Source organism: Paralichthys olivaceus, chromosome 12 (assembly GCF_024713975.1).
Source record: "Paralichthys olivaceus isolate ysfri-2021 chromosome 12, ASM2471397v2, whole genome shotgun sequence".
Classification (NCBI taxonomy): domain Eukaryota; kingdom Metazoa; phylum Chordata; class Actinopteri; order Pleuronectiformes; family Paralichthyidae; genus Paralichthys; species Paralichthys olivaceus.
Window position 1 is genome coordinate 19,681,010 of NC_091104.1, and position 12,446 is coordinate 19,693,455.

Below are 12,446 nucleotides of genomic sequence, written 5' to 3' on the forward strand. Positions count from 1 at the left end.
GTATCACGTTATTTATTGATCTAATGTGTTTTTTTATTTACTCATCCAGTTTGAGAAGATATATTTTAGTTATTTTTATGTAACAGACTATAACTTGCTGGATAGTTTCTTCAGCAGTGAGACGATTTGTCTGTCTGTGGTGCTGGGTAGGAGGCATGCAGTGGGTTGATCAAAGCTTTTTTCACTGTTGATGGAAATGAAGCTGATAAGAGCAGAGTTTACTAAAAGATGCTGGAATGCTCTATAGAGCGGAGGGAAAGTGCAGAGTTGGAGGATAAATCCCTTTGGCTTTGTTTCATATATGAGCAGCATCTCCCATATTTTACTTTCTTTATTATCTCTATGTTACCACACTGTAATTGTCAGGGGGGGTGTAGCTTAGTGCCACTTGAAATAACTTAAACATCACTGTGTGAGGCAGCTAACAAAGAAATGTTTTGTTTTTTTTTAGCTTTACTTAAGTAAGAGGGAAGTTAAGATGTTGAAAATGACCATCGCAGTGCATTCAGAAATATCATAGCTGTGAGGAAGGAGGCAAATAGACAGGAATATTTATTTTGAAGTACGTTTAAAGACAGAAGATAAGGTCAACGAGAATGTAGGAGTAGGAACTCAAAGGAGAAGGTCGGAAAGATGGAGACACAATGCACAGAGCGTCTTTCTCCCTCTGTCATTCTGCTAACTTCACCCTGGAAGGTACTCAAGGCTGCGTGGTTGTGAGACTTACCTTTATAATTTACCACCACCGGTGTCCGCTGCTTTATTGAGCCTGGCCTTCACTGACAGACACAGATACAGAGGAGGCTTTGATTTAGCCTGGGAATGTTCTCGCTTGTGTGGACGCTGTGAATCATTCTCTCATATCTCCTTTTGTTGTTCTGCCCTATGTCCCCCTCCCCTCTGTCTCCCACTCTCTCTTCCATGCCCCTCTCTTATCATTTCTCTCCCTGGCTGCTCCCTCTCACTCTTATCCCTCCATCCTAATTCCTTTCCTTACTTCTACTTTTCATCTTTCTCCCCCTTCCACTTAATCACCTCAATCTTCCCCTCCCTCCTCTCCCTCCTCTCCCTCCTCTCTCTCCTCTCCAGTCAGATCTACTGTATCGAGAACGCTCATGGCCAGCTGGTGCGTGACCTGGACTTCAACCCCAACCGACAGTACTACCTGGCTAGCTGCGGAGACGACTGCAAGGTCAAGTTCTGGGATGTCCGCAATGTCCAGGAGCCTGTCAAAACCCTGGAGGAGCACTCCCACTGGTCGGTGAATTCTAAAGGGAGGGGTGATGGGGTCGGGGTGGTGGAGGGGGCTGAGAATCTCAGGTAGTGGAGTCAGTAATCTTGAATCACAGGATCTCGAAAAGAGATTTGTTATGGGATGTAATGTCATTGTCCAAATATTTCCATGGGACCTTTACACTGGCATGGTTGTTAAGAAATACATCCACTAGAGGGCAGAACAGAAATTTGGTGACGGTGGAGGAGGTTGTGATAATTATCCTCTTTGTTATTAACTATCCAATTGATTTGTGTGATAAGCAGTGTCGATTTCATCAGTTCAGTCTTTCTATCATAAATATCTACGTTTAGCTTAAAGGGCGCGTTTAATGCTTAAATTCTATGAAAATCAAGATGAAAAAATTGTTCCGACACATCTTTATTCTCGCGATCTCACTCATGTCACTCACTGTGACGTCCACATTGGTCTGGAACATGTGCTAGTATTCAATATTTATTACACTTAAACAATATTTTTAGAACTGCTTGGTTCCTAAGATTTACAAAATGTTCTGTTAAGGCAGGTTCTTAATGTTTGCTGGACACATTTTCAAATACAATAAATAGCCAAAGCTGTATGGACAGCTCTGTCTGGGTCTGGATTTTAATTCCAGTGAAGAGAGATTTTAATGCTCCACATAGTCCAGCAAACTGACCGTGTCAAGCTTTGGGCTCAGTTTTCATGTCGGCTTATTTTCAAATGCAACTGAAATTCTTTCTCCGTCCGTCACTCCCTGACCCAGCAAGTCATCTGCAGCTATGCAGGTCATGTGCTGCAAGTAGATAAGCAATGCCCACTGGCAAGTAGGAAGAGTGACGGCATAGCCAATGTGTTGCATTAGTTTGGTGCTATGGCAGCAAGTACATAAAGTGCAGCTCTTAAAATACCCATTGATTCTGGGAATGTGATGATTTTAGTTGTTTACAGGATCAACACACACGCACACACACACACACACACACAAAAACACATACACATTTATTGACCCATACAATGGGTCTATAACATACAATGGTCGTGATGTTCTGGTGTCTGAATATTTTGTTGGGTTGTCTACATACCTTTACCCATAATGTGCATCTGACATAAAAAATAAAAAAAAACAGCAGAATCTCTTTTGAGAAATAAAATCCAGACAACTCTACTGTTTTCAAGGGCGGTGGCAAACTTGATGGCAGACGCCACAAAATGAGACAAATCGAATAAATGACCAAATACCACTAATGGTAAGTGAGAAAATATGTTACAGAGTAGAAGTGATGGATGTCATAGATTCTTTCAAAGAGATGCTCTGATTTGGCGCCTCAAGCTCAAAACTTTTATCCAATCTCACTTTTAATGTTGGGAAGCTCAAGTGTGAGCTTTTATTGGGGGAATTATTGGAGGCTGTAACATTTTATCCGAAACTTTTATTGTTGTATAGGGTATAAGTTGACAAGAAATATTGCCAAGCCATTCATCTATTTCACTATTTTAAGGTGGAAAAAATGTATTTGCATAATGAACCAAACGCCTCTCACTTAGCATTAGAGGATAATTCAGGCACATTTAGGAGAACGCACTGGCACTAATGATAAACTTGACGACTCTGTTGACTTCGCTGTTGATTGCTTTCTAGTTTTATTAATGGCTTTATCTCCTAACTAATGAAATGCCCTAACTACTGCTGCAATAAAAAGTAGTAATACAGCAATTACTAATTAAATAGGGAGCTCCTTGTTTTGTCAGCGAGGATCAAATCAGTACGGCCCAGTCAAGCTCTGAGTTGTCCTCTGTGAAGCTTCAGGCGGTGCTAAAAGCTGACGGTGGTGTACTGCAGGAGCATGTTCAGACACACAGACACACACACACACACACTCTCTCTGTCCTGTGTGAGCTGAATAGACGATCAGTGTGTCTGCGAGCCAAACTGGGATACTGCTGCAGCACACCAATCCTCACCTGATAAAGGCAAACACTCACACACACACACACACACACACACACACACACACACACACACACACACACACACACACACACACACACACAAGCACACACACAGTAGAGTGAGTGTTATCTCCAAAGGAAAGATAGACTTGGCAAACATATCCATAACCGTAGATAGTTGCAGATATCAGGTGCGTGTATGTGTGTGCGTGTAAGTGTGTGTATGTGTGTGTGTGTGCGTGCGCTTCTCTTCAAGCACTCTCTTTTTATCTCTTTGTGTGTCTATGTGCATTTTTGTGTATTCAAGCATTTCTATAATGTGTATAGTGTATTTGTCCTGTTTGTACACTTATCTTTAATATGATGCATATACATGTGTGTGTGTGGGTGTTTCCCTGAGTGTGTATGTGTATCTGTGTGTGTGTTTATTGTGCGTGCTCATTTTTTCAGAGCACAGCCAGGATATGGCCTCAGGGCTGCTGGGGGTATTAGGGACTATTTTTTAGCAGGGAAGCGGATTAGAGGAGCGCAGGGAACGGCGTGGCCAAGGCTGATTTTCTGTCAACAGCCTCGGTTATCCCTCAATCCCTCCCTGTGAGGGAAGTGGGACCGCACTCTGAGCTGTGCCCGGGGCTCACAAAGAGAGAGAGAGAGGGGCATTGACAAACACAAGGAGAGAGAGAGAGAAAGAGGATGAAAACAGGGGAGTGAGAGAGACAGTGTTGACAGTTGCAGAAATAGAAAAAAAGCGGACAAAATGGAGTAAGGAAGGGAGGAAAGGTGAGAAACAATTGGATTGAAAAAGTGAAACTGAGCAAGCGGCAAATAAAACCAGGATCAGGGAGTTTATGATAATGATCGTCAACTCATGTGAACTAAGCCCATATACTGACTCTAAGGTACCAAATCCCTATTACTGGCATCTGAATACACACCACGATAGGCATATTTTGCTGTGAATCCCACTGTGAGAATGCTGCATTTTCTGCATGATTTGTGTGGGCACAAGTGTGTGAAAGAGAGATAGACACATGCGGTTTCTCTGCACGCCTGTGTGTGTGTGTGTGTGTCTCAGCATGTGTGGTCTGCCTGTAAGCACACAGTCGACATACACTGTATATATAAATGTTTATTACACACTCACTTTAGCAATATTTGGAACAATGGACTATACATACATGGCAGCCAACTCTTTGCCTGAATATAAAATGTACCCCACATTGTGTCCTCCCCACATCGTCAAATTCTGAATGCACGTCTATAAATGTGTGTCTCCATCCCAGGGTGTGGAGCGTCCGCTACAACCACAGCCATGACCAGCTGGTGTTGACAGCCAGCAGTGACAGCCGCCTCATCCTCTCCAATATGGTGTCCATCTCCTCAGAGCCATTCGGACACTTGGAGGATGACGAGGAGCTGAGCGAGGGGGAGGACAACCACCAGGACGACAAGTAAGAGCACCTTAACAGCGCTCTTAAAAGCAGTAGTAATTGCTTTAATTATCTGTACTATGATGGAAGATATAATACAGGGGCTTTAATAAAAAATGGTTATTAGAGCTTGGATTTTATTTTTCTGGCTCAGTTATGATCGAACTAAAGATTTAGTAAACTACATAGCTTTTCTTTAAAGAAACAATATATAACAATTATTCATAAAAATGTACTAGATTTATATATTTAATACATTATGATCCCATATAGAGTCAAATAGACAATAAAACAGAGAACGCTTTGGGGCATGGATATCATGTGATTGACAGCTAAGAAACATCCATTGGGTGCAGGTCTCAGGTGTAGGCGGGTCTGCAGTGTTCTCAAACTCTGTCAGGCTCCACCCCTGCTCCTCCAAATATGGTAACTTTCATAAACCAAGATAAATAACGTTTTAACCAAAATGTGAACATTATGTGAAGTGAGGATTTATTACAGGACTCTATAATACTGCATTAGTTGTAGCTTTGTGTACCTACAAAAGAACTCAGTGTAAATTTAAGTGGCACAGCTCCACTGCCAGTCATTAATGTTTATAACCACATATAAACCTTCCTTCACAGCCCCTCTTTTTAAACAGGGATGTGATTTTATTCTTCTTTTTAAAGGCTCATCTATGAATGACCTCAGTTGTCTTTTATTGTATATGGAGACAGTCGTATTCTTTTGTTCATATTCGATTCTATATAATAATTCGGATTTGGAAGCGTATCACTGTGTTAAAGCACAGACACTTGTATTTCATATCTTTCCTGATGAGATATAATTTTTTTAATTACTCTACTCTTGTACATTTCGGGAGTTTTATAAGGAGACTAATGAAGCAAGCCGAGACTATTAAGTATGTATAAAAACACGCTGCACATTTTCAACTGTGCATTTGCTATTGGTCCTCCTGACATTAAAGCTGCCTCCCTGAATCTTCACGTCCACATGCTGTGACATTCAGACTGATCAAAGCGGAGAGGTAACACATTAAAAATACCTTACTGTCAAAATACTTCAGGAGTTTTTCTCTATGGCGATTAGAGTTGATTTTAAAATTGCAGGGATATCATGTGTAATGGTTACCGTTCAGTGCTTTCCAAATCTGTCACTGTCCTCCATCCATTATATGGTCCCATTCCCCCTCTCATCCATAACTACCAGCTCTTACACGCAATGACCGACTCTCATCCACAATTATCAACTCTTCTTCCTAATCACCAACACTCTGGTTTAGCTTCAACCCATCCACTAGAGTTATTGACCCCTCTTGTATGTACAGTGCGTGTCCACTCCACAGCACCTGAACGCCACGTACAGATTTCTTCCACTGCCTGGACTGACTGATTTTTAAAAATCAACAATTCAGACAATTTTGAGGGTGATGACTATTTTATAAGGATCACAGGTTAAAGCAAACTTAGATTCTTAAAGTTTTTAGTGCTTGGCCATTCTACAGATTGTGTATTCATGGGGTGAATGGCCTTTCCCCAAAACATATTCCCTTGTTTACTTTTCTGATTTCTTATGCCAAGTTCAGACTTCACCACATTCATAGTCGTCACTGCACAGTTCCACTGCATGACTTGCTGTCTTGTGATCGGGAGTCTTGCAGTAATAGTGAGACAATTGGTAACAGGGGGTCTCGCAATATTTCACCTGGAGAAACCCCCGACAAGAATCTCTGGTCTCCAAACTACAGCTGCTTTAAGACATAAACTCCGGAGGGTGTCAGCAGAATTTACTTTTCTCACAGACACCGGTGTTCCAGGCATTTTTCTGAGTTCACGTCAGAAAACTGTTTGTGACTTTGACCGTGGCCTGTGGCAAATAACAGAAAGACCACAGTTACTCAGATAACCACTTCTTACAGACGTCTCAGATCCACAACTGTCCAAAATATAATCTCTAAAAACTTCACATTCCTTCCTAATCCTTGCTTCCTTCACATATACCCACTTGTTCTGTTCTTTCACAATGAATCTATATGAACTGTTTTTATTTTGGGCTGTAGCCCGGAGGGAGCCGCTTCTATCCTCGTGATATAGTTAATGTGTAAAATAAATCAAAATATGTACGTCACTGTTTTCCTTCAGGACTACTTACCACAGTGGGTTTTGGAGAAATTTGGGATGGCAATAATGCCGGATAATAATTCTGAAATTGTATTTATTGTTACATTGTTGTAGCAGCGGGAGAAGTGTCTCAGCACTGGGGAGGCTGCTGTTTGTGTTGTGAATAAAACAAGCAAATATTCTCCAGGCCTCAGCAGGCGATGGTGTGTTTGGACTGACCACGACACAAAGGAGACAAACTGTGTGTGTGTGTGTGTGTGTGTGTGTGTGTGTGTGTGTGTGTGTGTGTGTGTGTGTGTGTGTGTGTGTGTGTGTGTGTGTGTGTGTGTGTGTGTGTGTGTCAAAGAGTTTCAGTTTCACAATAACTGCACTCAAATATGAAGAACACAATCAATTCAACACATTAGTTTGAGCATATGGAGTTTTTTATTTATAGAAACTTGAAACGAGGAAAAATGGTTCATTGGACGCAATCCTCAGTGGACATCACTACAAGCACTTTTAACAGCTATAATCACTCCTATAATGAGCGATGCCACAAAACTCAAAATCTTAGACATTGATCCAAAATGCAAATGTATCAAATTGTTTTATTACTGATGAATATAAAAGCAATCTTTTTAAAATGCAAACATTTTGAGCAAGAAAGTGCATTCCTCTGAACTGGGACTAGACAAAATCCCAAGTAAAACACAGAGGAGTAAAGTTATTATTTATAATAATCTCGCTGGATTATTTCACATGTGACAATGGAAAGTGTCTTTGAGTAACACTTAACAAATAAAATGTATTATAATTATTATTTTGTTTGCTGCATTCTAAAGACAATGTATGTCATAGAAGACGGGTGCCTTTTTAATAAAGGGTTTATGTAGTATGGGATTTTGTTGACTTTCCCCCACATCATGTAATGCCTGTGTATTAATATCCATGTCTTTGAGCAGAGCTGCTTTGTTTTGTCAAACTTTTTCTTCTGACGTTAGTCTGCAACACGTGATGCGTTCCTCTTCTCACCTCTTTGTGTGATTTTTGTGAACCAGGAGTAAGGAGCCCTTAAAGGACAGCGTGGTGTCCACCTACGAGGAGCACGAGGACAGCGTGTACGCGGCAGAGTGGTCGTCAGCTGACCCCTGGCTCTTTGCCTCGCTCAGCTACGACGGACGCCTCGTCATCAACAGGGTCCCGCGGGCCCTCAAGTACCGCATCCTGCTCTGAGAGCAGAGGGAGGGATAGGTGATGTGAGTTTGTACAGAAGACTTGTAAAAGAAGAGAGGACGACACAACTGTGCACATCCTTTGCTTAAGACAGCTTTCTTTACACATTCCTTTGTAACATGGCAGAGTGAGCTGTCCCTGCAGTTTGAGGCAAAGAGAGTGTGTGATGTAAATATACTGTGGTACATATATTTATCTGACATCTGTAAACAAAACATCTGTTTGGAATATCCAAATTAAAATCTGAAAAAAAACTGTAAGCTTGACAGTGTGATTTTTGTCATAGGGACATTTTAAAGAAATCTGTGTGACCTCTTAGACTTTAGACTGCTCAGTACAATCCACACAAATACATTTCAACAGAGGCAGCTCATAAAACAACAACATTATTCCATTAAAACCACTGTGTTGTATAATAATTAACATTAACGTGTTAAACAATTTGTGTCCTCTTTTGAACTGTCAGCACCAGTGTCAACATGTGGTCTCCTGTAGCAAGTGTTCATTTAATTTGTTTATTTTGCTCCTTTCAGAGTTGCAGGTTATTACATTTTAAAATCCTGGCATTTAAAGACACACTATTTGAGTAAAGCCTCATAATGATAATTAGAATTAATCAAATCTTAATCACAGTGGCATGATCTTGCATTTGCCCTTATACTCAAGGATAATTCTGTTCATTTCTATTAAGCACATTTTAACTTTCATGAAGACTGCGTTTACCATTGCAATGAAATGCCCTTTTCAATTCCCCAGAGGTCAAAGTGTCTTTGTGTTTAGTCAGACCAACGTCCTTAACTCAGACATTCTCAATATAAGACCAGACAACCCTACATTTAAGAAGCATGAACCAGGGAATGTTTGGAAATTTTTGATCAGATTTTAACATTTCCTCCAGTTGTTAAGTTAATTCTTGTTTTAGTGAATTTAGTGATGTACTGCTGTCCAGTACAATCCAAAGCTGTTAAATATATTCATACACTCGATAGGTACCTGCTGTAACATCACCGAAAAGGATGTGGCAACAACTTTCAGCCCATTCAAAAAGCAACACTTGTTTGTTCTTCTGTGATTCATTGTGTAGTGTAACATTTAATAGGGCTGTAGATTTATTCTGACCAGATGGAATAATAATACTCACAGTAGATTTTGTCTTTTTTACTATCACTTGTTTTCCTTCTCTCCCTCCTCCTCTCTCTCTCTCTTTGTCTGCTGCTCCATACACACTGTGTGTTGAGGCTGGTTGAAAGTGACAGTCTGAGCCTCTGTTATGGCCGACACACCATTGACAGGCCTTTTAATTGCACCCTGACTGTATGGATCTCTCTCAAACACACACGCACACACAGTAGCGCCAAGGGAGGGGCACAGGCACTTCATAAGCTATGCCAATTGGGGCAGGCAGTGCTGTGGCTGAATACAGAGTATATTTGGCTATGCAATCAGAGACGCTGCTCACACACACACACAATAACACATAGTACTTGTAACGCTGCAGTCAGTTATAGAGAGAGAGGATCAGGGTGGAGATACAGAGATATGTTGAGTGCTGAAAAGGTAATCAGTGAAACTCGCCCATCTGGAAGCTCATGATGCTTGTCACACACACACACACACACACACACACACACTCTCATTGTCACGTCTCTACAATCTTCTGGGCACCGGTGCATGAAGAGATGTGAGGGTGACGAGCACGTGTGCCAGGGTCTTATCTGTGATAGAGTAGGTGTCAGTATCTATGTTGTATTAAAAGACAAATGGTTGATGTGAAAAAGCAGATTTCCACATATACAGAATATCCAGCAGCTGATATGAAGGTTGAAGCTTTGTGACCAATCAGTCAATCCACCCACCAAAGAGCTGAGGATTTGCATGTGAATCGATGATGGCACCTCTTTAGTATTCCTGAGTCCTTGCCCAGGACAAATTACACTAAGTATGATGCATTGATAGTCGATGCAGAAATATGGACACGTTTTATTGCTGACACTATGAATACCCAGCACACTGTGCTGCTTTCTGTTCATGGCATATTCATGTGCTACAGCGTGTTTCCTGCCAACAATAACACGTGACAGTAGCTGATGCATGAATCAGAAAAGTAAAGCTCTGTCACCTGCAAATATGAATTAAAAAGGTATAATTACCATATTGTTATTATTATGTTATTATTGTGTCTTTTAGATGTCATTCATATCACCCACCTAAATCCTAAAGTGGAGCTACTTACATGAAATATTTTACCCATAAAACACAGGCTTGATTGACAACATGTCTCCATTTCATATCACCAACTGGAATTATTGAAAGAATATACCTAATGCGAATGCCGCCCCCCCTGTTTGATCAGTGATCAGTATATCAGTGTCATGAGAACAACCATAAATGACAGAAACCATATTTAAAAATATATATATTTTTACCTTTGAGTCTGGTCCATGTCCCGTCTGTTAACATGGAGAAATGGGGGTTTATGATCTTTACTGCAGCGAGCCACCAGAGGGCAATCAAGGCGCTTTGGCTTCAGTATCGTGGAGCCGTCACGTCGCCCATCTTTATATAGTTTATGGTTTAAACACATGCAGGCAGCCAACATCCATAGAATCTTGCAACCATGGGATTCAAATCAATGCTTAACCACAGATTCACATAAATACAAAGAAACAAACATGAGAAATACGACCCAGCAATTTCATATCATTAATAAATAATATATTGTGAATACATGTGAAATATGGACACACAAAATCATTGCAAATGTTTCAAAGCTTCATATTTTCCAACCTCATCAAACCTGGATTTGCTACTTTTTCACTATTTGATAAATGTATGACTATAGCATCATTGAATTTAATTTCCCCCCTCATTAGGTTCTCTATATGCTTATCTTCAATGTTGGTCCCTAGACAGGTTTTTAAAATATACAAAACTAAACAAAAGAAATACATTTACAAAAATAGCACACAATGGTGTAACAAATTAAGACCATCTAAACATATATGATGGATCCCTCTTTGAGAAGTCTGATCTGTAAAATCTGTATAATCCCACTCATGATCCATTTTAATTTCTGTGGGTAAAGATTTCTTCACCCCCTGAATTAATAAGCCACGTGTTGAAATGAGGATTTATGAAAGGGCACCCTTAGTTCTTAGATGCATCCTGACTAACTGAGCCAGAAACCCAGAGAGGAACTGTCAGGTCCCCGAGCACCTCAGGAATTATTATTCAGGTTTTATGGGATGAATATAACATTAGTAAAAGAAATCCTATATGTAGGTGCTGTGATCTTATTGTCTTCCTCTCCAAAATTTAGTTTAAGTTTTTACATTATAAGAGGTTTGATTGTTGTAGATTCTTCTTGTGAACATGAGGTTAAAAAAGTTCATTTTAAAGTTTCTCTTCACCTCTAAGTATTGTCTGAAGTTTCCCTCGCTGTAAAATCTAAAAATGCCTCAACGAAGTTTCCTCGTGGTCAAGACCAGGGTTGTCCCGAACTGTTTATGCAGTCACTTGTGGTGGGGTGGGGTGGGGGTGGGGGGGGGCTGCCGACCTTCAATTAGAAGCTGTTAACGTCTTCAGATATGTATAAATATTAAAGGGATAGTTCACCCAAAAATGAAACTTCACTCATTGTCTACACAAGCCCCAACATCTATAATTGATTTGAAACTAGGTCATCTACACCGTGTTTTAAGCTTAAGCCGCAGCTTATTATTTAGCAGAAGTGAGCTCTTACGACGGTCCGTGAATGCACCTCGTAAGAAGATATCAGCGGACATTTAGGCTAAAGACATGGTGTAAGTGACCTAGTTTCGAGTTGATTATTTATGACCATTGTGACCACCAATGCGTTCATGCACAACACTGGAAATGGATGCATATTTATGAATCCTCAAAAAGTATCTGATTTCCGTACTTTTCAGACTTTTTTTTATCTATTTGGAATCCTCCATGTAAGCTGTGTTCATTTATGTTTTTAGCTGCCTGAGGCCGAACGAGCCGAGACAATAACAATGACATTTTATCAATTAAACGTGTTACGAGTTATGAGTGATCGTAAACAGTTTACTCATCCAGCAGACAGAGTTTTATCATTGTTCACCAGGAGATGTGTTTGTGAAGTAAACGAGATGATAAAAAAGCTGCAGAGTGGATTACGTTCAGTGTCGGGAGTTTTTTTCAATGATTGACATATGGCCACCATTTCTCCAACATGTTTCGGTTCATAAACATGTGTCACTGCTACAATAATGAATGTGAATCCCTGACCTTGCACAACGCTCCTGTGATACCACAAACTAAACACTTCACTCACTCTTCAAATTCTTTTGTTTATTCAGAAATGAATAAACCATCAATCTCCTTGTAGCTCTTTTCTGTCTCTCCACCATTTCCTAAAAACAGAGGTTAGATCTTGATCTATGGAATTTAAGGAGACTGTTAGGCTTTGGCAGAGAAAAGCGCTCT

The 12,446-nt window shown here is 40.4% G+C and overlaps 1 protein-coding gene across 1 annotated transcript in view; it reads left to right on the plus strand.

Annotated features, from left to right (window-relative positions):
• Positions 1-8,188, plus strand: part of eipr1 (EARP complex and GARP complex interacting protein 1) — a 51,356-nt gene extending 43,168 nt beyond the window's left edge. The window contains exons 7-9 of the mRNA XM_020084965.2: positions 1,090-1,257; positions 4,489-4,656; positions 7,799-8,188. Of these exons, the coding sequence (XP_019940524.1) occupies positions 1,090-1,257; positions 4,489-4,656; positions 7,799-7,973 (511 nt within the window). The 3' untranslated portion in view covers positions 7,974-8,188. The remainder of the gene's footprint in view (positions 1-1,089; positions 1,258-4,488; positions 4,657-7,798) is intronic.
• Positions 8,189-12,446: the final 4,258 nt, after the last annotated feature.